At 59.0% G+C, this 24,365-nt stretch overlaps 1 protein-coding gene across 1 annotated transcript in view; it reads left to right on the top strand.

The window, feature by feature from the left end:
- LOC117650963 (dipeptidase 1-like) overlaps positions 1-24,365 on the top strand; it is a 44,223-nt gene that overhangs the window by 3,008 nt on the left and 16,850 nt on the right. Inside the window, exon 3 of the mRNA XM_034394639.1 lies at positions 103-235. Within this exon, the coding sequence (XP_034250530.1) occupies positions 103-235 (133 nt within the window). The remainder of the gene's footprint in view (positions 1-102; positions 236-24,365) is intronic.

The following is a 24,365-nucleotide window of genomic DNA, read 5'->3' as shown; positions in this document are numbered from 1 at the left end:
ACGGGGGGACGCCGCGCTGCCGCCCAGCAGAGTGCCGCGCCCGAACCTGTCTGTCGCCTTGCTAGGACGCCGAAACAAACTTTCGGTTCTCCCTGTTGGCAGTTCTGGGCGGCGTACGTGCCGTGCGAGTCGCAGTACCTCAACGCGGTGCAGCTGACCCTGGAGCAGGTGGACGTCATCAAGCGCGTCATCGCCAAGTACCCGGCGCACCTGCGCGCCGCCACCTCCGCCGACGGTGAGTCAACAAGCACCTATCTTAACTTGGTATCGTCCACAACAACCTATCTATATGCGCTATCGGAGGCAGGTCGGAAAAAAAGAAGGTAGAAAGGTAGAAAAAAAAAAAAGAAAGGCACCCGACGGGGCTGCAGTCTCAGTTGGGCACGCCCGCCCGCCACGCCTGTAGGCACTGTAGCCCCGCCTGGTATGAGGCCTTGAGGACGTCTCCCGGGCCCACCGTTCGCGGTCGCGCGGAGTTTGCCACCAAAACACAGCAACAACTACTTGCTCAAGCGCCGCGAGGCAGCCCGCATATCCACCCCCACGCACACACATACATACACACACACACGCACACACACACACACACACGCACACACGCACACGCACACACACACACACACAGGCCGCGCACGCACACACACACACACACACACACACAGAGTCACGGCTGATGGGGTGCGCCCCAAAGGCGGCCGCCCCACCGGGCGTACGGCTGGCGGGCGCATACATGTATGCATTTGCTTGTGGCGACGCGATGCGCGATGCTTGCGATGCTCGCGATGCGGGACTGCCAGGTAACCCGTCCGCCCGCCCGTCCGTCAAAGTCTCCTCGGAAGGAGAGCAACGTGGAGGCGGCCGCCACGCCGCGCCACGCCACGCCGTGCCACGCCGTGCCTTGCAGCGAGATGAGCGTCTGGATTGGAGTCAAGCGCTGCCGCCCGCCACCCGCCCCGCCCCGCTTCGCCCGCGCAGAAAATTCAAGTGCTTTTATACCGCCGCTGCTATACGGCGCGTAAACATTACGAGGAGACAGCCGGGAGCCGAGCGACAGCGAATCCCCCCCCCCAAGTGAACTGCAGGTGGCTCAAGCAATGCAGGCAATGCTGAAATAAAGGGGAGGGACAGGGAACTGATGACTCCGCTGCTGCCCCATTGGCTGTCTGCCGCGCCAACCTCAAGAGCGCGGGGCGCCGGCAGACCGGGCCCGAACCGGCACACCCTGAAAAGAGATACTCTGGACGGCAGTAAGAGTATTTCATTTCCACGAAGGATATACACTGGGCTCAAGAGTATTTGGTACGACTAGAGTGACTCTAACGACAAGAACCCACTAGGGTGCGTAAGATCAGTAGTTGTGGTCTAGCCTCTCAAGTCGACTCACGGTGCACAGTGGGCCAGAAGACCGGGGAAGGCGGCCAAAACTCTAGACGCGTTTTGAGCTCCAGCGTCGCTTTATGGGACTAGAACTGAACGTGTGACCCCACCAATGGATTGCTCTCCGAACGAGGAATCCATTGGTGGGGTCACACGTACGGTTCGAGCCTTTTTAGCGACTCTGGAGCTCAAAACGCGTCTGGAGTTTTGGCCGCCTCCACTGGTCTTGCGAGAACGCCTGCGAACCGGCGGGTAGCCCACCCCGCGGCACGGCTGTCGAGCGCGTTGCCTACCCCGCCCACGGCAGGGGCCCCGAGCGTGGCGCGCTGCCTACCCCGCCCACCGCAGGCGCTCTGCGCTCATTAAAACTCGCCGCGGGATGGGCCCGAGTCGAACGAACGAGGTCCGCCGCCGCTCCCCCACGTCACTGCAGCGTATTGAATTCCCCCCCCCCCCTTTCCCCGGCCCCCGCGGCGCGATGTCATTGGTCCCATTCACGTAAACGAGGGCTGGCCGGCCCCATGTGCCGCGGCGAGGCCCTCGGCCAGTGTCTTTTCTCTCTTCTAATTCGCAGTGAAATGGCTTTCTCTGTGACGGCCAGCCAAAGGCCCAAAGGCCAGCAGTGGCGGGGAGGAGCGGAACGAAAAGTAAAGTTTCTCTCTTTTTTTTTCATTCTTTTCGATTCGCGTGGAGAGGCAGGGAGGCGTTAGGGGAAGGTGTTCGGGCGCGGCGGTCCGCCAGCAGCTCGAGGAGTGCCTCGCGCGCCTCGCGTGCGTCCGGCTGCGTGTCGCCGCGCCGTTCCACGTCGTTCGCGTCGTCTTCGAGGCGGTCGTTGGCCGGCGTGTATTGAGCGGCCGTGGCGTCGCGCCGCGTGCCGCGCCAGGTGGCCGCGATCTCACCGCGACAAGGCGCGGCCCCGACAGCCCCGCGGACGGCCGGACGGTCGGCGCGTGTCGGGAAATAGGTTCCGGGCCAGAGCCGGTTTAACACGTTCACTCCGAAGTGAAATGAAAGGGACGGGACACGGCCATCAACCGAGATGCGGTAAACAAAACACAAAGAGAGTCGCTCTTGCCACGCCGGCGGCGGCGGGAGTGCGACTGTTTTCTTGGCGACGGCGTTGTTGAGGCCACTGGCGGCGCCGATAGCCTATGCCTGATGAGAATAATATGCGCACAGTTCCGCAAACAAGAACAGAGTTTGCTTGGCCAACGCTCCGGCGGCTCCGCTGCGAGCGGTTGCGAGTGGATTTGTCGGGATGGAGTGGCCCGCGGCCGTAGTCTGTCTCGGAGTGGGAGCTGCTCCTCGCTGCCGGGCTACCTATGGGAACCGCCGGAACCGCCCGACGGCCCCGAGGCGTGGCGCTGTTAGACGCGCTGCCAAAGCGTTCAGACCGATCGGGGAGGGGCGGGGTGGGCCGACACATTCCATGTGACCTCCAGCCAGACTCCGTTTTGTCATGTAAATTGTGTGGTGCGTGCGTCCGTGTGCGTGCGCGGGTTGGGGAGGGGGTATGGACGCGGGGGAAGGTTAGTGGAGGATGTACGTGTGTCTGGCTGCGCCATCGCACAGGTAAACCGACGCGCGCGTCTTTGTGTGTGTCTGTATTATGTGCATTCGTGTGTGTGAGTGCGTGTGTGTGTGCGTGCCTGTGTGTGTGCCTGTGTGTGCGTGTGTGTGTGTGTGTGCGTGCGTGTGTGTGCGTTCGTGTGCGCCGCCGCGTAAACACTGAAAAAACAAATGCGGAGAATTCCGCATTTGAAATGCGGTTTAGGTAAGTGACCGCATGAAGTGATGCGGTCACCTGAATAGCCAGGATTTTGATGCAATTTCACCGCAGGAGTCATGCGGTGTAAAATTTAACCGCATTTCCTGATGCGGTTTCCATTTTGACCGCATGAACAGATGCGGAGTCCTACATTTCATAACAGCCAAACAGCTAGCGGCTGCTACCAACTTTCCGTCTCTTACTGGACAACCAGAAAAGGATGGCATGTACTGTGCCTTCTCATTTACTTCTGATGCTTATCATTGACTAACTAACACATACCTTTGATGTAAATGTTTGTAACGCTGCGATGAGTAAATATCCTGTGTTTGAAACAGCAAGCCATGGAATAATAATTTTGGCTGTATAAAATGTTGATTGACACTGGATATTGTTCCAAATGCAGTATCAAACTATTGTTATTCATCACTTTAAATTATTTTTAACCTCAAACTTCTTGGTGATACTAGTTTCCATGAGCCAGGCTATGCTGCATGCTGGTAAGATTAAACCCGCCGGCTGCTTGACTGAAGAATTGTCTGTGCTGCTGTATTTGAACAAGTCAACGCACACGACGCACTACAGCATTTCTTTGATTGAGGTTATTTCATAATTTCAGGGTCTGAATCATTCCAAACCATTGCAAGAACGTTTTCTAAAGGAATAATCTTTCAAATCTCTGACACTATCACACAAATCAACAACAAAATAAATAAGCTAAACAAAAACAAAGGAGTGCCAACATAAGAAAATAACATCTTATGAGTCAGAAAGTTAACTATAAAGTTGTTCTTTTGTGTGAGTCGTTCATCAAATTTTAAGCTTTAAGAAACAAACCATTCCCTTAAAAATCCCTAAAATACATCCAAAGTTGGTTTTACTTTAACGCTAGCACGTTCCCAAGATCTTAGGTTGGCACTACCATCTTCTTGTTGTTAGGCTTGTTTTGTTGTTCTCTATGAGAGTGTGTGTCTTGAACTTTCTTTGTGTGAAAAAACGATTTTTCAATAGTTGTGGATGTTTTAAAGCATAAAACTATGAATATTACTAAAATACAGTTGTACTGTAGTGCTTCGCATGTGTTGACATGCTTGTATATTGCAGTATTGAAAATATTTGTGCCAAAGCAACCCGGTCACTTAACCTCAACCTTGCCCTGGGCTGGACAACATTGGAAACCTCAGTGCTGTTCTCACCGAAGACTGCCGAGGACTTGAAAGATAAAAAGAATTTTGAATTGTGTTTTCAAATTGTGTGACAATTCATCTCTAAAAAAATGCAGTTTCAATCATTGGTTTTTATTTTTAAAAAAACTACTTAATGAGGCTGATATCGCTGTTAACTTTACGCTCATCTCAGCGTTACAAACATCTACATGACAGGTATGTACTGGTTTCCCAAATAATATTGTTTAAGAAGTAAATGAGATGGCCAAGTAAACGTAACCACTTTGAGGATGGACTGGGAAGGGAAGTTGCCACTGCTGTAAATATCGTGGGATCTTCAAATCCACCTCAACTAATGCGGTCAAAACTGAGACCGCATCAGTTTGGCACACACCGCAGGAGTAAATGAAGTCAATCTTCTCCGCATCAGTTAGTGCGGTCAAATTGATAGAAAATTACACCGCATCAGATTGTGCGGAATCCTCCGCATTTGTTTTCTCAGTGAAGTCCTTGAGGGTTTTGCTGCTCGCCCGCGGCGTTCTTTATGTTGACGCGAGAGACGCAAGGCGAGGCGACAGTCGGCAGCACGGCGGCGGTGGGCCGCCCGCTTTAATATCCGTGAAACGAGGTGCCAGTCTTTTGAAGAACGCTCAAAAGGGGCGCTCGCTTTTTTTTTTTTTTTTTTTTTACCGGGGCATAAGAGAGGGGTGTGTGCTGGAGCATCGCGCGTAGCGTCTGTTACGGCCTGGCGGGGGATGGTGCGCCGTGCTGCGCCGTGCTGCGCCGTGCTGCGCCGTGCTGCGCCGTGCTGCGCCGAGCGGCGTTCGATGAAGCGCAGGAGTGTGGCCAGCTTGCGAACGCTTAGCGGCCACTTTGGCCTAAGCGGATCAGCGCAAGCACCAAGGCCCCGGTACTCCAACGCGCACTAAGGCACACATACGCGCACACACAAACACCAACCACGCGCACACACACGCGCACACACAAACACCACGCACGCGCACTCGGCGGCCGGATTAACGCGCTGGATTTGGCCGCCCCCATTGCCGCGCGGGGGCGGCGGGGGCGGCGGGGCCCGCCAGGCGAGACAGAGGAGGGGGTCAGACGGACGGCGGGGGCACTACACCCGAAACTGGTGGCCGTATTACCCAGCCGCGCCCGCAGGCTGACTCCGAGTGTGGCGGCCCCGTCGGGCTGCCTCTCTCTCGCATCCATGCGGGACGCGAGTGCGAGAGAAACGACATCGCAATCAGTTCACAGCCGCGGGGGGTGCCAGTGCGCGCGCAGCGACCGGGTTGGCCATGCGCCCTGCCCTGCGCCCAGGGCGTTTCCCGGTCCAAAAGTCGTTATGGCATCATTGTTGGCCATTCGAAAATGCAGCGTGACTGGGGCCCAACACGCCTCGCCTGCCCGCACCGGGCCGTCACGATCCAAAAACGACTGGCCGCCTGTGGAACTCGCGGAGCATGCGAAGCCCAACTTACACACACACACATACGCGCGTGCACACAAGCCGCTAGCGGTGCTTATCTCGGCGCATTACTTCGCATAGCTTCGCATAGCTTTTGCAGAAACTCGCTGGATAAAGAGCAGACCGCGGGGAAAATAATGCGTGGCGGGGCCCAGAGAGCGCGGAGCGGAGCGCGGAGCGTGCCGGCAGGGCAGGCGAAGCTGGTGGGGCTGGCGGCTGGCGGGGCTGGCGGGGCTGGCGGGGCTGGCGGGGCTGGCGGGGCTGGCGGGGCTGGCGGGGCTGGCGGGGCTGGCGGGGCTGGCGGGGCTGGCGGGGCTGGCGGGGCTGGCGGGGCTGGCGGGGCTGGCGGGGCTGGCGGGTTGGCAGGGTTGTCGGGGCGGGCAGGGCTGGCGGGGCGGCGGGGCGGGCGGGGCGGGCGGGGGCTGGCGGGGCTGGAGGGGTGGGCGGGGCCTGGCGGGGCTGGCGCCACTGCGGGGAGCACGACGACGCTGGCGGCAGTGTACCGCCGCGCGGGTACAAAGTTTGCCCGCCAAATTTCCCTGCGGTCTTTAGCCTCATTTGGCCACCTCCTCGGCCACACCTCGGCCGGCTCTGCGGCCTGCTGCCGCCGCCCCCTTCCCACACCGCGGCTCCTGCAGTGCGGGCTGATTCCGGGAAGCAGTCGCTCTCTCTCGCGCACGCCTAGTCGTTCCGGAAACAGAGAAACAGAGAGGCTTTGCGGAATCTGCTTTGCCGTTTTGCTCCGGCCAGGGAGAAGGAAGTCGAGGACTTGCTGGGTCAACGCACAGAAAACCAAGTGATTTTTCAGCGTTCACCGCCCCGCGCCCCGTCGCTGGAATAAGATATGGAGTCGGGCCAAGGGGAGTCGCCGCGGGCAGGCGGGGCAGGCGGGGCAGGCGGGGCAGGCCGCTCTGGAAATGGAATTGATGTCGTGTAAGCGCGTCGCCGCCGCTCTTTGACGGCGAACCGGCGGCCAGCCACGGCCTCCACCCGGCCTCCAGCCACGGCCTCCACCCGGCCTCCAGCCACGTCTCCGACCAACCATGGACTCCAAACCATGAACCTCCAACCACAGCCACCACGGCCTCCAACCAGGACCACCAAGGCCTGCAACCGCGGCCGAGGCCTCGCGGACGTCACTTTGACCTCGGCTTTGACGGCCTCTGCGAGCATTAACCGGGATTAGGTTAGATTATAGGGCCGGGCCGCCAGTCCAAGCGGTGGAACGTGAATATTGTGCAGGCCGTGCTGGCCACGGGGGAAAGGCGGGCACTGGCGCACTTCCGCGTGCACGGGCAGCACGGGCCGGCATGGCCCCACTTGGTGCGAAGCCAAGTGACAGTGCATTGCCCCTCCCTCTCCCACCCCCAGATTACGTTGTAAAGCAATTGAAGCGCTGTGGTCGGCGTACCGTGTCGCGCCGAGCCCGGCTCGTACCTCAACGCGACCAATAAAAATCATCGCCAAAAAAAAGAGAATGAGGAACAGAATGAGAGATTTGTTTTCCCGCGGTGGCTCGGATTACCGCTGTTGTCGCGCGACCCGGCGCAGCCACGCTGGGAGGGGGAGGGGGCATTGCCCACTTCACTTCGGGACTTTCCGCATCGCCAGCGCCACTTCATTCCCCCTGTATTTTGTTCTCTCGAGTGTCCGAGCGAGTGCCGCTACAAGGGAAGTTTCAAAAAGGTTTCCACGAGACGCGGCGTGCAGGCCGCTCGTTTTGGGATCAGAGTAGTTCCGCTCACGTCCTGAACATAAACCAACATGTAGCGGGGATCCTCAGATCCGGGCCTCGGCGGCCCGGGTGCTCGGGCGAGGGGGGGAGGGGAGGGGGAGGACGTGCTAGGCCGCGGCGGGGACGGGCGCCACATGATGTAGAGAGAGTATGGCAGATGTTGGGCGGTGAGGCAGGGAGTGGAAGGGTAGGGGGTGGGGGTGGGCAGCATTCGATAAGCTAGACGCGGCCTCGGCGGCCTCGGCGGCCTTCAAGCCGTTCCGGACCGCCCCGGCCGTTCCAGCCGTGCTTCATCAGGCCTGCTTCACAGTGGATCGGCGGCCTGCCCCGCGGCCCCGCGTCCACTTGAGTGACTGTGACAGCGGATGACGACCCCAGCGGGCCGCGCGGTCTTGACGGGCTCGTCGGGGGCTTTGTGGAGGAGGGCTTGCGACATGGCCTCGAGCTAGCGGCCGGCACGGCGAGGCCGGCGGGGCGACGGCGTCCCCGACGGCGTCCCCGACGGTGCGATCGTCTCCGGCAGAGGTGGGCCGGGCCACGGGCCAGAGGGAGTGAGGGTTCCATCTCAATCATAGCGGTAGAAACTGGCCAGCAAAAATCGTTTAAGATAAGATTGTCTTGGGGGGAACGCGCAGATAAGATCTTTTGAATAGGACCCCTCGAAATGAGGAAAGCAAATTTAAAAATTCCAATGCTAATCGCATTGCACGGTGTTCCCGTTTCCATAACTGGTTGAAAATCGAGGAAAACATGACAAGACAACCGCAGCCTTTGAGAGCATGCCAAACAATCCAACCTCAGCAACAATGGAGGGGCAGTTTCAATGGGCGCCTGTTCGTTCTTTCAGCCTCGCGATTTTCGAAAGGGCGCAGACGGCAAGCATATTGGTGCCAACCCACGAAAATTAATTTGATGCGTCGTTTCTGCTACGAACTTTTTAGCAGTGACAGACTTTAAACATGTTCCAACGTTGAGACACCGTGCAATGTGTTAGCATCAGCATTTTCAAATTTCACGGCGTTTTGATTTTTTTAAATGGGCGACTTTAAATTTTGACGGGTGGTACGATGGGACCATGCCGTTGCCATGGAGATTTTTTTTCATGTTTTGACCATTTGCTCAGAACATATACGATTTCTTGTTACTTTGATGAGCCAGGAGGTTTAGTTTTGAGGAGTGGCACATTTTTTATTTGAACCATTTTTTCATATCATTAACGGTTCTCGTTTTCGATTGTTGCAAATTTATGTTTTTCGCGTTTACGGAAAATTTCCACGATGAATTTTCGAAAAAAATTGGAATTTTCGTGTTTTTCATGGTTGAAATAGTTTAGAGTTGTTTATTTGAAAATCGGAGAGGGGGGGGGGGGGAAGAATCCACGGACCTCGGACAATAGGGGTTCTTGGGAACCCCTAAAAATGAAGTGGCTTTGCTCTTCAAACAATAAACGGAACTTTCGTTGTCGGCCTTCCTCCTCGCACTGAGGCGTGGCTGGCGTGACGCTGTGGTTGCTTCTCCCTTCTCGAGCTTCTCGATCGTTTGTCTGCCGCTGCGCCGCCGCGCCGCCGCCCCCAAGTAGCGCAAAGTGCGAGCGAGGGGCCATCCGAACCAATTACTGGCTTCCCCAGGGATCGGCGGGCCGGCCTGGCTTCGAGTCGGCCACTTTGGAGTCCGTGCAGTCCGAGAGCTCGAGTGGCCGCCGAGCCGTGTCTGCGCGGGGAGCCTTGGCCTGGCACTGGGGCTGGCGTAGTGGGCCTCGCTGGCTAATGCAGTGCAGCAGCGACACGGCCCCGGCCGGCCCCCCGGCGCCCGCAGCACAGGTTGCCCATGAGACCGCTCCGCCTCCACGGCAGTGTGCTGGCTGGCTGGCGAGCCCGGGCGGCGTGCAGGAGGCCAGGCGGGCCGGGCCCTCTTCCCCCAGGAAATCAATGTCCCCGCCGCGTACTATCGGTGTATCGGCACGGCGCGACTCGGTGCCGGCAGCGACCCTCGGCCGAGGACCTGGGCCCCAGGCACGTCGTGGGTCAGCCGGGCCGTCGTATGACGCTGAGTGCATTTTCCAATCTCGGAAAGCTGAAGTCGCAATTCAGCGAGTGGCAATACCCGTAAGGGCCTGCTTCGCCCTGGCAGCCCAGGCAGCAGTGGCTTTTCTCCTGTTTCGGAGTTCTGCGATCCAAAAGCGAGAGGTACACGAGCTAGCCGTACTTTCTGCATGCTTCGTGGAAAGGCCGTCATGGTGGTTCCACGGTTTCCGAGAAGCTACGCTACGCTGAAAGATTGAAGGGTGAGAATTGTTAACACATTATTTCCGTGTTGGGATGAGAATCAAAATTCCAGCCAAATTATGGGATTAATTGTTTACCACCCTGAGCTATGATGTGGGGGAGAATTCTGGTTCTCACCACTAAAGAGAGGTGAGATTTTTTTCTGACCTCTAGTGTTGCCTGCTTAATTTGTCACCTGGGAGTTTTCCGGAGTTTTCCGGAGTTTTCCGGAGTTTTCAGATTTTTCCCGATCGAAGTGGGCTGAGCAGTGCACCAACTCGGCTGCTCGATCGGGGGCGCTTCAATAACTCCCTGAGTCCCTGAGCGGGCCGGCGGGGCCACGGCGGCCACTTACGCACGCTCTCTGGGGGCCGCGCTGGCCCCGCGGAACTAGCCGGGACTGCGGGGACTGGGGGGGGGGGGGGGGGCAGCGTCCCTCCGGATCGTTCCCCCTCTTATCGAGTGGATCTCATCAGGCGCCATCGAGACGATAAGGACACGGGTCTCTTAATCGGTCCGGCCAGCGAGTTCGTCGATTGGTGCGCGGCCCGGCCCGCCCCGGCCTGGCTCTGGCACCGGCCCCGCAGGGAGGCGGGGAGGTGGGGGAGATAAAAACAGCAACAAACTTTTACTGGATGGCTCGCAACTTCCGGAATGAACCTATCGGCAGAGCAACAGGGCCGGGCCGCACAGTGGGCCGCCGGGCCGCGGGGCCGGAAAGGTGGTCGCGGAAAATAAGGCGCGGAAAATGGAAAGCGAATCAAGTTTCCCGACGGCGAGGGCTTTCGCGCCGCCATGGCGCGGCCAAGGTGACAGTGTTGTTCTTCCCGCTGTTTGCCCGACGGCTCGGGTCGGTCTCCGCTCCGTGACGACAATATTTGCACGACACAAAGAGCTGCAGAAGCAGCAGCAGCAGCAGCACACTCCCACCCAACTCGTGGGAACGGCGGGGCTGCTGTCGGACGGACCCGGTCGCAGGGAGGTTTGCATCCGCGGAATATTCGACAGTAATGTGGAGTAAGCCGGACAGCGATTCTGCTCTCTGAAAAAATGTAGAAGCTCTGATAAACGAACCTAACCTAACCTTTACTACTTCAATACAAACTTAGAACAATACAAGACACTTAAAGGTGTCAGCTAGCTTTTACTCGAGAGTCCAGGAACCAAGTGTGTATCGTAACAAATGATAGAGGCCGGCTGCCGGGGCGGGACAGTGAGTGCTTGATGCACGGTCAACAATCTGCGCGAAACATCGACAACTTCTCCCCCGGGTACAGCGCCAGCGGCACCGGGCGTAAACAATGGCACCCTCTCCTCGGCCCGGCCTCGCCCGGCAAGGACCAACATCGACACTCACTCCCCTGGTAAAGCACCGGCGGACCGTGCGCACGACGCAGCACTGCAGGCCGCGGTTTTTAATCATATGTTCTAAGTCTTATTTACAATTTTATATACAATCACAGAAATGCGAGCATACTGTCAAAACTAGCACATACGACAGTACCAGACGAGTATCATCTGCTTCCATGAACGTTTCTTGAATGGAGATTTTAAATAATACTATCTTTGGAATGAGCCCATACTACCCCGTAGAAGAAAACCAAACGAGTATCAGCTGCTCTCATTAACGTTCGTTGAATGAGATTTTTTTTACACGCAACGCATAACTTTGATTCAAAATCAAAGTTCTCGGTATCTCTGCGGTATTTTGCGCACGTAAGTACGTATCACCACACGCCCAAAACGGTAGCATGTGGCAAACACATTTAGGCGATTCCTGGAAAACACGGAATTGTTGGCGCGCCCGCCGCCAACGCTATTTTTGTTACTGTTCCCGGACCCGGACTCCTCTTTTGCCCGGAAATATTATTTAATCAACGCCCCACTGTCTGAAAGCAAGCGCGAACGGCACTCTGCATCCAACAGACGTGAGTGTGAGGGAGAGAATGTGGACGAGCACTCTCTCTCTCTCTCTCTCTCTCTCTCTCTCTCTCTCTCTCTCTCTCTCTCTCTCTCTCTCTCTCTCTCTCACACACACACTAAGCGGATGCAGCGATGGCGGTGTTGAGCGAGCGCGACAACGAGGACAGCGCAATGCATGGTTGACAAGGACACGGCTGTGCGGCTCGGAGGGCTTGAAGGGCGTGCTGTTGCGAGAGCATTTGATTGCATCGGCTGTCACGCGGTCCTTCGGCCCTGCCCGAGGCCGAGGCCCTGCTCGAGGCCGAGGCCCTGCTCGAGGCCGAGGCCCTGCTCGAGGCCGAGGCCCTGCTCGAGGCCGAGGCCCTGCTCGAGGCCGAGGCCCTGCTCGAGGCCGAGGCCCTGCTCGAGGCCGAGGCCCTGCTCGAGGCCGAGGCCCTGCCCCTGCGCTCCGCGTCTGCACTCACAGCCTGTCCAGCGCCTGCCCAGCGCCCCAGCCTGTCGGTTCACTGCTCGACGGGGCCGGCCCGCCAGCAGGTACTCGTGAATCAGGTCTGAAAGGCTGAATAATGGATGGTGGGTGGGTGTGCGTGGCTCTTTGAAGCTGCGGGTGAGGCTGGAGTCTCTCTTCGCCTCGCCAGGCTGAGACTGCGCCTCCTCACGGCTCGCAGGGCTCGGCCCTCCGGCCGCTCACGGCCGCCACGCCGTAAGTCTCGGACGGGCCAGCGAGCCTGCTCGGCCACAGCACTGCAGGCGGCCCCAGTTAGCCAAGTTCGAGGCCAAGTTGGCTACTTTGGTAATCGACTGGTTTCGTCTCGTCCCCGCCCCGCCCCGCCCCGCGCTGCGACGCAGCTCATCAGAACCTTATGAATTGTTAAGTGGCTTCGGCGCCAAATCGCGGAGGGTGCGGCCGGTCCATCCTGAGGCCATCCTGAGGCCATCCAGCTAAGCCGGCACCTCACAATAATTGGGTCATGTTTTAAAAATGGCGTCCGTCCATTTCCGGTCGTCGGCCTGGACGAATTGGCCGTCCGGTCGTCGCATCCGGCCTTGGGGGATGACTTGCTTCTGCTCTTGGAGGGCCGCTCCAGAACCCTCACGAGGTTTCGAGACCTAATCAAACCGACGGCACGGCCGCCCCGAGCAAACCCGTGCTCATTGGCCATCACCGGTCGTCCCCGTTCCCTGCAGGGCCCTCGTCCCCGCCGGTCCCCGTAGTTTCCCGTCCCAAACACCGCAGTGGCTGCACTGCGGAGAGCGGAGCGACCGCAGCAATTGCCAAATGAAGTGAAATCCGCGAAAACCAATTGACTGCCACTCAGGAACGTGACGTCACGAATTCTGAACAGCTGTGATTACTTCTTGATCTAATCTGCTTCGTTAACCCGGGGTGACGACGAGGGTTCCCAAAGCGCAACGTGTGTTGCTGCAATAAAATTGATTTAAAACACCTGAAAGACAGCCATGACAGCCGACACGAGTGCTTTGTTTTCGAATCGTAACGAGGAGCGCTCCCCTTGGCGCTCCCACACAACACACGCGGCCTGTTGATGGCTGATGGAGTCAGCATTAATTGAATCCCGCAAGCCGTGGGCGCGGAAATGTTGGTGAGAAGCGGAGAAGCGCGGCCCGATGTGGGTCGCCGGGGTAGGAGACTGGGGGTAGCTGAATTTGAAAGGGGGGGGGGGGCATTTCCATGCTTCTGATCCTCATATAGAGAACCGAAACACCAGACCGAACGCTGCCTGTTCCACCGAGCGCGCTGATGAAAATGGGCGATGCGGCGAAGTTTATTTTATTTTGTTGTTTTTTTGGGGGGAAGTTTTGCGGCGTAGCGTTGGAGTGCGGTATAGTGCGACGACCGCCAATGATTCCCTCGAGAAGCTGCCAAGTTTCTGTTGAGTCGGCGAGAACATGCGTGCGAAAAGCCCCTGCGGTGTGTGCGCGGCAGGGCGTGTAACGGGAGGCAGGGCAGGGGAGAGACGTTTTTGCGGTATGTTTAATCGGCAACCAACACTGTTCGAATGAGGCGATACTTAATGAACTGAACGGGGGGACATCAAGACACGATCGATACCCCCCTGCAACAAGCAGCTATCTACGCTCACTGTCTCGATAACCGACTATCTACGCGCGCTCTCCCGACAACCGGCTATCTACACGGGCTGTCTGGATAACCGACTATCTGCTTTCTCCACCTCGCGAGATTGAATGCTTTTATTTATCCAACCAATTAAGTTGCCCTCGCAAAACCTTTACCAAAACTTGTCAAAAGTTTGTCAAAGCAAGATTAAGTATGGTTTAAACGGGTCGCTTTAAGTGTCATGGAGAAAAATACTTCGTTATACGACAACCCTAACCTCGCTACGATGTTGGAAGTCGGTTATCCGGACAGCCCATGTAGATAGCCGGTTGTCGGGAGAGCGCCCGTAGATAGTCGGTTATCGAGACAGTGAGCGTAGATAGCTGCTTGTTGCAGGGGAGTATCGCGATACTGGCCGGCCATATGTCCAGTGCTGACCGTCGTTCTTACGGCAACAGTGGCTCTTGGTTTCTCATCAGCGGCCATCGCCACACCCGTGTCACAGTGGGCCAGAAGACCGGCGGAGGCGGCCAAAACTCTCGACGAGTTTTGAGCTCCAGAGTCGCTAAATTGGACTCGAACCGAACGTGTGACCCCACAATGGATTCCTCGTTCGGAGAGCAATCCAGCGACTCTGGAGCCCAAAACGCGTTGAGAGTTTTGTCCACCTCCACCGGTCTTCTGGCCCAGTGTGCGTGGCAACGCATCATGCGGAGAACCCACACATAAGACAAGGCACGCTTCCGTGTCCTGTTCCGCCCTCGCGTTTACCCCGGTTCGGACACCGTTTGGGCGGGCGTTCGGCAGGCGTTCGGACGCCGCGCCCCGCTTCGTCGCCCTCTGACCCACCCGGTTGCTGCCGGGACGGCAATTCAATCAGCAGATGAAAAATTGAGGCTCCGCGGCGCGGCGAGGCGAGGAGGCGACGCGTAGCAACGCGAAGTTGGGGCGCTAATGCCGCGCCGCCTTGACCCCCTCCCCTCTCTAGCTGCCCACGGGCTGCCGCCCCCCCCCCCCCTCGCCACCGAGTGCAAAATTTAATATTGTAAGGTATTCTATTGGGTGGGGCGGGGGCAGGGGTGTTAAGACGGTGGCGAACTTCGTCCACCCCGGCGAGCCGGAACGCCTTTTCTCTCTCTTTCCCTGCCTCTCTCCCTCTCTGCCCCTCTTTCCGCTTGTTTTTCATTCATTCCACTCCTACCCTCAGGCAGCGCGTGCGCACCGCATGGTGCGCCATTTACGCATCAACCAAAATAAAACCTACTTAAATAGTCCGAAGGCCAACGATATCGTGCTCACGGACCTGGGCTTCTTTCTTTGTTTTACTGAAATGTCGAGATCACAATAACCTTTCCAATATCACGGATAAATTATGCAAAGTGCTTTTAATTTATTTCCTTATTTTGCTTGAACGCGTCTGAAATTCAAGTACTCGGCATGAACCCACCGTACACCGATCCAATCGAAAAAAAAGGGAGAAATAAAATAAACAACTTTGGCGTTATCTTTGCTTACGTGGTGATGGTTTCAACTAATCAATTTTTTGGTCATTACTTTGAGGTTGAATGGTCCGGCTGGGCGGCCTCACCTCACCTTTTTCGCCTCGCCTTTCACCTCGCCTTGCCTCAGAGAAGAAAGTGAGCTTCGACGAGGGGAGGGACAGTCCGCGACAAATTGATGTGGGCGGCCAGCGAGGGGCAGACCCACTCGAGCGCGGCTAGCGCGGCCAACACAACGTGTGCTTCCAGCACACGTTGTCCTCACTGAGAAAACCTTACAAACTATTTTGGGCCTTACAAAGAAAAGTAGTTTGTATAACAATGTATTTTGAGCATACGTAAGCTTACAAAGAAAATACTTCGTAATTTACGAACTATTTCTTCGTATAACAAAGTATTTTAGTTTGTTATACGTATGCTCCAAATACTTCGTAAGGTTTTAAGAGTGCTGCTCCGCGCGTCGAATGGACCAACGCCGCCAAAATCATAACAATGATTTTTTTCTCTGAGTCTTTTTTTTTTCTTTTCGCCATTGTGTCTGCTCGAGTGTTTTGTCTCGTCTTGATGAGAGATCTGTTCCTTGATGGCAACGCGAGCCCCGACGCAAGGCGCAACCCACACCGCCTCCTCGGGGGCGTGCTCGAGGCGTCCGCGGTGGGGTCAAACCAAGGTGAAACGCCTGGCCTCGCCTGGCTGGCCCCGACACGGCACGGCGCTCCAAGGCGCTGCCCCCGGCCGCCCCAGCCCCAGGTCGGCCCAGGTCGGCCCAGGTCGGCCCAGGTCGTTGGGAATACCCCCCGCTGTAAACTTTCCACGGGCCGGGGTATTGACGGCCTTCATCGGGCAGCGCATATGCCGCGCGGCGGGGCGGACTTGTTGCTCGGAGGGGAGATTGTCAAGTGGCGATATCAACTTCTTGAAAATGACTTGGAGGGCATCGCGGTCGGCGCCGTCCCCTGTCGCCGCGCCGCGCAGTCGCCGCCCGCTGGACCTGTTGCCAGGCCGTGCCCGCCAGGCTGCCCGCCAAGCACGGCGTGGGCGTGCGAGCCGCGAGACACTGCTGTGCGCGGCGCGTTGGCCGGCCGCTGCGAAATCCTAATTTATGTTTCATACAAGGCATCTCTGTAATGCCCGCACCCCGCCCCGCCCCGCCCCACCCCACCAGCCCCGCCCCGCCCCGCTCGGATTGTTCTCCTCCTCCCGCGCGACTTTCTCGCCTTGCCCGTTTCTTCCCTTCTCTCTCTCTCTCCCTCTCTCTCTCTCTCTCTCTCTCTCTCTCTCTCTCTCTCTCCCTCTCTCTCCCCTCTCTCTAGCTCCCACTCCCTCTTTTAATAATCTGCTCGTTTAAGTCGCTGCGAGCATCGCGCATTGTGGCCGCAGTGATCCCCACCCCCTGCCCAGAACGCACCTGCCCACAGAAAATCTTGCCGGTAAAAAAGGCAAAAAAAACAACATAAAATAAACGTTCCCCGCTTTCCACCCGCCGCACGTGACAGGAAGGCCTTTCCTTCGGACGTTTGGCGGAGTGGCGCGTCGTCCTGGCCCGTCCCGGTGGCCTGCATGCCTGCGAGAGACCGTCGAGTCGTAACCGCGTCGGTCTAATTCCATTGCAAACTACTTTCCAGATTGGATCGGCCGCGTGCCGCACCTAGACAGTGAGATGGCGGGGCGGGGCTCGGCTGGGTATGGCGGGGCGGTGTGCACTGCCGTCCTTGATTACAGTGTGGCCGTCGTCCGCCGGTCCGCGCGGCATCGGTGCAGAAATGGAACCGGCAGCCAATGAGGTGAAAGCCCCGGCAGCAGCGGGGTGGCCGCGGGGCGGACGGGCAGGGGACACTGCATGGGCCTCACGGACCCCTACAAAGAAAAGGGGGAAATAGAAAGCGTCGGGCTGGGCAGAGGGAGGAAGTAAGACGAGAGAGAGAGAGAGAGAGAGAGAGAGAGAGAGAGAGAGAGAGAGAGAGAGAGAGAGAGAGAGAGAGAGAGAGAGAGAGAGAGAGAGAGAGAGAGAGAGAGAGAGAGGGCTCAGCTGACGGCAAACTGGGCCAACGGCGGGGCCACGGCGGGGCCGGCAGGCCAGGCCAGGGAAAGAGGTGGAAAGGGGTGTCCGTCGGCACGACACTGGCTGATCCGTTGCCGCTGCCCTTCGCGTGGAGGACGCGCCGCTCTCCCCTTTCAAAGGGTGTGGACCGCGGGGGCGCTGGGCGTGGGCAGCGGAGGGGAGGAGAGGGGAGGGGAGGGAGCGCCCGGCAGGCGGGCCGCGCGCTAACTGCCGTGCTCGGCGGGCGGGCCTTGCGCAGGTCGCGCGGGCGGCGGCGGCCAGCCGGCCAGGCCTGAGCAGCCAGCCACGGCCGCCAGGCCGAGCAGCCAGGCCGAGCAGCCAGGCGAGCAGCCAGGCCGAGCAGCCAGGCCGAGCAGCCAGGCCGAGCAGCCAGGCCGAGCAGCCAGGCCGAGCAGCCAGGCCGAGCAGCCAGGCCGAGCAGCCAGGCCGAGCAGCCAGGCCGAGCAGCCAGGCCGAGCAGCCAGGCCGAGCAGCCAGGCCGAGCAGCCAGGCCGAGCAGCCAGGCCGAGCAGCCAGGCCGAGCAGCCAGGCCGAGCAGCCAGGCCGAGCAGCCAGGCCGAGCAGCCAGGCCGAGCAGCCAGGCCGAGCAGCCAGGCCGAGCAGCCAGGCCGAGCAGCCAGGCCGCGCGGCGTGCTGCTGACAGCGGCAGTAACGGCCGCCAATTGCGCGTGAATGTGATTGCGATACTCATTGCGAACGCGGCGCTGCATCACGCCGGTCTGTTTGACTGTCGGCCGTCCGTCCGTCCGTCCGTCCGTCCGTCCGTCACCTTCGCTCTACACTAGTCAGGAATGTTCATTCCAGGGGCTTCGCCTTCTAATTCCTTTTCATGACGCCAGCGTCAACTTACGGAATCAATATGACAAAAATATAAGTTTACGATTCGTCTGCATGTTCTGCAGTGTCATAATAATCATTTATCAACAAATTTATTTGTTTATGAGGAAACGAGCATTCTGAGTTTGTCAACGTTGCACATCAAACGTTGTTCTCATTTTTAGTTGTTCTGTAATCCATTATCGACGTTCGGTCATAGAACCTTGCTGAGAAGGAAACTGTAGTCGACAACACCAAAACCAAAATACGTGAACTTGTCGAGGTTGTGCAGGTTAGGTTGACTAATACGTCTGCCAGGTCGAGCCGTTGTGAGCCTGCCCAATTTCAGGATACATTTACCGTCGCTGACTCGATATTCACTCGCTTGCACGTTCTGATTCAAATGTTCCCTCTTCCAGCACGTCACTGACTCAACATTGAAATTGATAGACAGATTCGCTTTCAGGTTCTGATTCAAAAGTACCCGCGTTACCAACATAAAGAAATTACGTTACAATGCGTTCCCGTGTGGTCGTGATATTTTAACGAACGAACTGATAGAAAACAACAATTTTATTCTGTTGCTTTGATTTCTTTGTCGATTCGTTTCATTTCTTTTCCTATTCTCCATTTGTTCGCTCTCCGACCGCACATTTACTGTTGTCTACATTGTCCCGTGTCAAAACGGACCGTGTTGACGGTTTTCAGACACCGTGGCTCTGACTCCAGATGGCTCCGCCATTTTATTTAATTTAATTTCTTTTCATTTCATTGGGCGAAGCCAATTAGCCGACAGGGATCAAGCTCCGCAGAAAAGAAGTTCTGCAATGTCGTCAGACTGGAAGCCTTGTTGTCGCAAACTTTTTCCCTCTCGCGCATTGAAAGAGAGCAACGGCAGCGATCGGGGAATAATGTAGTCCGGATCGCAGCTGCGCGGGCTGGGCTCTCCGCTCGCTCCAGTGATGCGACGCCCGGGTATGGAATCGAGTTGAGTCCCGCTCCCCCGCCCGCCGTCCTGCGCCGAGGATTTGGCTGGCTCTCGCTGAGGATTTCGACGCGTCGAAGATTCGCGGCGTCTCGCGAGCAGGCGGCAGCGCGGAGGACGCGACGACGCGGCACATGCTCTCATCTCACTTCCCCCAAGTGCTGCCACCTGATGGCATCGGCACGCGCTAACTCTGTGAACCAAATTTTGAACCAAATTTTAAAGAGAGTGGCGATGTGGGTGTTGTTTTACCGAGTGGTGATAGGGGGCAGGGGGCTGTGGCGGTAATCAGGAAGGGTGCTGACCTGTGATTAGTGTAAAGATCCATGCTCACCGGCTACAGTAGGATATTCAGATTAAGGGTACTTCTGACTTCGATCTGAACTCTGCCGGAAAGTTGCTCAGAGCGGTGACAGAGTGTTTGAAAACCGCGGAAAACCGTGATTTCGACAGACTTTGGACGGCCTTTGCATCTGATCCCAGTAGGAAAATAGTATTTCCTCCACTGGGTGTTGGTCTTCGGACAAATCTCAGGGTGGCATACCTTTGCTTGGTCTCGGACGGACGGAATACCGAACTTGGCCGGGTGGGACGACTTCTCTGCAACTTTTCGCGGCGCGACTAAGAGTGAGGGGAACCGCCGCCGGGCCGCTGTTGAGATAAGTAACCCGCGCGGCGGGGGGCGGGAGGGCGCCGCCTCGGCACGGCCTCGGCACTGCCGCAGGTACTCGGCGTCCGCTAAGGAGGCGAAGACGCGCGCTGAAGCTTGCGGCGCCGGAGCGCCAGTTCCCCCGACCCTCGGCCCTCACGGCCCCAACGACCTCCTCCAGGACTGCGGGCCGCCCTGGCCGTGCGCCGCACCGCAGCGAGTAGTTGTAAAACGGAACGACTGCCGTTCGTTGGCCGTTCTCACCTCGGCAAGGCCGGGTAAGGCCGGGCAAGGCCAACCAATGCCAACCAAGGCCAACCAAGGCCAACCAAGGCCAACCAAGGCCAACCAAGGCCAACCAAGGCCAAGGCCAACCAAGGCCAACCAAGGCCAAAGGCCAACCAAGGCCAACCAAGGCCAACCAAGGCCAAAGGCCAACCAAGGCCAACCAAGGCCTACCAAGGCCAACCAAGGCCAACCAAGGCCAACCAAGGCCAACCAAGGCCAACCAAGGACAACCAAGGACAACCAAGGACAACCAAGGCCAACCAAGGCCAACCAAGGCCAACCAAGGCCAACCAAGGCCAACCAAGGCCAACCCAAGGCCAACCAAGGCCAACCAAGGCCAACCCAAGGCCAACCCAAGGCCAACCCAAGGCCAACCAAGGCCAACCCAAGGCCACGGGGACCGGCAGGCATCGCGCGGTGACCGCGGTGACGGTCAGCCGAAAGATAACCTTTTATTTTGATGATCTTTTTTGCGTCGAGGAGACGCTCCACGCTGCCGCGATATCCAGGGCCCCTCCCCCTTTTCCCTCAACTCGATGGCGACATCCCGGGCCGGGCGGGCCGGGCGGGCCGGGCCAGGCCCCCACAATCAACAATGGCACTGGAAATATGGCACGCATGAAACATGCAGGAGCAAAAGGGGCGGGGGAGGCAAGCCGTCCGCGTCGGAAGTATGGTCAATTTATTCTGCCGTGCCCCCCTCCCCTCCCCTCTCAGTGCCGTTTACGCACGTTACGCGATATTTGCACACATAATAATGGCCGCCGAACGCTCTCCTCCACATCCCGTGGAGTGGCTTCGAGTTTTCGTTTTATTCGTGTTTTTGTTGTGTTTTGCCGTTCGGCGCGAGCTTGCGGCTAGCAGGGCCAGCAGGGCCAGCAGGGCCAGCAGGGCCAGCAGGTCCTTATCAGTGCTGAGTTATCAGCGAAGGCCTGCCTGCCCGTCCCGGCTCGTCCCCGAGTGGCGCCGTCTGGAGCCTGGGGCTGGAGTCTGGAGCCTGCGGCGGGGAAGGGGAGGGGAGTGGATTTCGGCGCTGGAGATCCAAAGACAGCCATTCGCACTGGCAACCCGACCCGTTTCGGGGTCCGTGCCGGGCCGTGCCGGGCCGTGCCGGGCCGTGCCCCTTGCGACAAGCGTTTACTGCAATCTCTCTTGCGATCGACAGACCCCCGGAGTGGAGTGGCGCCGTTGGCTGGCAGGGCTGAAGCCAAAACCGGGGCCGAAACTTTGTTTTTGCTGGCCGCTCGGCGCGCTGACTGCCCGCCGTGCAGGTGGAGTGGCCCGACTCTGTTCCGGTTTGGCCCGGCCGGCCTGTAAGGACCCTCGACGGGCAACGGGCCCCGCGCACGCACGCGGCCCGAGGGCCCCCACGCGGCTCAGCCAATTATGCCGTTTACGTTGGTTACTGCGAAAGTGCCTTATAAAACGGCCCGGCCTTACTTTGGCTCAAACTCGCGCGCGGTCTCTGGTTCCTGACCGACCCGAAAGCAAGCCCGAAAGTGCATTTCGGTGTACGCACCGCTTTTCTTTCCATTTAGCGCATCAATTCAACTTTTTGCGGCGGCCGCCCTGCTGTCATGAAGACCCCTGGGGCGGACGCGGCGCGGTGCGGCGTGGCGGGGGCGGGGGCGTGGCGGGGGCGTGGCGGGGGCGGGGCGGGGGCGGGGCCGGGGCGGGGCGGGGGCGGGGTGAGGGCGGGGCGGGCTGGCTCGCGATGCCGACGTAATATAAATGCAAAACCCGATACAGCTATATCCACACGCGGGCCGGCGCGGCCCGATCAGCAGTTGCAGCGCGATATCGCCTTCGCACGCCGTCGCCGCCGGCATCGTCTGCGGCCACGGTTGTTTTGTCTGGATCGGGGAAGTAATAAGCGAACGAGTCGGGGAAGAGGAGGGGGCGGGGCAGCAGGGGCGGGCGGCAGGGGAGTCTCTTTGTTTGGCGGCGCCGACGCCGCGATGAGGAAACCTGGCTCGACTGAGTGTGGCTTGCAGGCCCACACCAGCCTAACCACACTCAAACTGGATGAGTGTGTGTGGTGGGGGGGGGGGGGGTGAGAGTGCGCGCGCGTCTATCTGTGGCGGACGCCCCTGAGCTGGGCAGGGCCGCAGGACTTGTGGTGAATTCTTAATCGAGTGCGGGTGCGGCGGACGCCTCCTCCAGTCCTGGACCGTGGTTCCCTCTGGTTCCTGCCCCAGCCACTCGGCCCGCTCTCGGCCCCTAGAGTCCTTAAGTGTCTAGAGAGGCGCGGGGCTGGAAAACGGTATGCGCAGTTCGTCATACATCGGGAAAGAACGACCGATTTATTTCTCATACTTCGTTTCAAAAAAGCGTCCCGACGTTGCCCGAGGCGCACTCGGCTCGCGCTCGGCTCGGGGTTCGGTTCGGCCGGTTCGGGAGCGTCGGTGCTCGGCTCGGCTCTAGGCTGGACTCGGCTCGGCTCTAGGGTCGGCTCGTCTCTGTTCGCGCTCGCGCCCGAATCCGACTCGGACCAGCGTGACTTGAGGAGGGAGGGGGGTTCGTTACAAGATGGCGGGTCAGGGCGACATGCCCCGCGCCTCTCTAGGCACTTAAGGACTCTACCCGCCCCCACCCCGCCACTCCGGATGACCACGGGGAGGCACTGCACTCGGCCTCTCTCCGTGACGCTGCCGTGGCCCCGCGGCCTGGGTGGCGCTGGGGCGCGGCCGCCAGGGCCGCAGCACACCTCCAGTGCATACCCCGGCGAGAATTCCCGTTTTAATTTCCCTCCGCGTCCGCGGTCTGGCTTGGCTGCCCTTGAGTGCCTCCTCTCCTTGTGGAAGCAGCAGCGTGCTTCGGCGCCCAAGCGCCCGCCGCGGCCATGGTGCTGCGCAGTGCTGCGGACTCTCTGCAGCGCTTCACCGTGCTGCAGCCGAGCCGGTAAGCCCGTGCGGCAGTGAAATGTGGCGCGGCGGCGTGGCCAATGGCGGCACTAATCTCCCGGTGCCGCGCTGCCGCGCCTACGATAAGGGCCGGCAGGTGGAACGGCCAAACGGCCCGCCCTGGCCGTGTGTCTGCGGCCCGCTGCTGCACCGGCGGCGCGCGGCGTGGGGAGCAGGGAGAACTCTCTGCCTCTCGCCTACCCCTCTGCGGGGACAAAGAAGTCATCAAGCAGCCAGGCAGCCAGCCAGGCAGCCAGCCTCATTGCCCCGCGCCACGGCGCCCCACCCCGCTTTGTCCCTTCACCTTTGCCCCGCCGAGGCCGCCGCACAAGGGCCTGACAAATTGGCCATCGTTCGTGCGAGGTCTGTGAGTCGTTTTATAGGCACCGGCTGGGGGAGGGAGGGGGGGAGGGGAGGGACTGGGGTCTCCGGCGTGACGGCGAGCGCCAGGCGAGCGCCGGGTGGAAGGGCCACGAAGGAACAAACGCACTGACGTGTGATATATTGTTTCGGGAATGTCCGCATTTGCGACGTATGCACGGCCACATCCGTCGGTACGGACGTGCCCTGTGGGGGCGGCGGGGGCGGCGGGGGCGGCGGGGGCGGGGGCAGGGGTGGGAGACGGGTCCGACAGCGCCACACCGCAACGCACACAGAGCGGGCTGGCGGGGCTGGCGCCCGGACGGCACACAGCGCGCAGGGCGACACGTTCCGCCCGATGCTTCCCACTCACCACCCGGCAAAATAAACTTCGGCCGCGCCCAAAGTTTGGTCAGGCCGGAAGAATACATCGGATACCTCATAATGACTACGTCGTCGCTGCCTCGTTTGGCAAAAGGGGGAAACAAACAGTATTGATTTTTATTTTTTTCTCCTTTTCATACGCCGAAATATTATGGAGTCATTCGCAAACATGGCGCGCGCTTTCAAAGTACCGGGCGGCGCTGCAAAGTTTCTTTCTTTTTCCTTGCCCCGGAGCGCGCCGCTATAGCGGGTTAGGGGGTTGGGGCGAAGGACTGAGCCCGGGCCGTGGCGGGGCGGTAGAGGGGGGGGGGCCTCTGATACAGCCTCCTCCACTCCTCGCTCCCCAGGGGCCCACGGCGTCATTAGGAGGGCAGGCCGGGTTGTCTTCCCTTTCAATAACGCCCTCCTGCTCGAGTCACACTTCGGCAGGCATCGCCGCCGTGGCTGGCCTCGGCTGGCTGTCAGGGTGGCCGCCAGGGTGGCGAGGAAAGGCAGCCGCACAGCGCAGTGTAAACGGGGCCACGGTGCGGCCCTTTCTTATCGCGTCCCGGTGCGTCCTGGCCTCGGTCCTGGCGGCACGGCACGTTCGGCCTGTCCTCCCCCGGGCCGAGGCCGGCCGAGGCCCACTCGAGGGC

This window comes from Thrips palmi, unplaced genomic scaffold (genome assembly GCF_012932325.1).
Source record: "Thrips palmi isolate BJ-2018 unplaced genomic scaffold, TpBJ-2018v1 HiC_scaffold_5, whole genome shotgun sequence".
NCBI classification, from domain to species: Eukaryota; Metazoa; Arthropoda; class Insecta; order Thysanoptera; family Thripidae; genus Thrips; species Thrips palmi.
The sequence above is the reverse complement of the archived record's forward strand: the minus strand, read 5'-3'. Positions and strand labels throughout refer to the sequence as shown.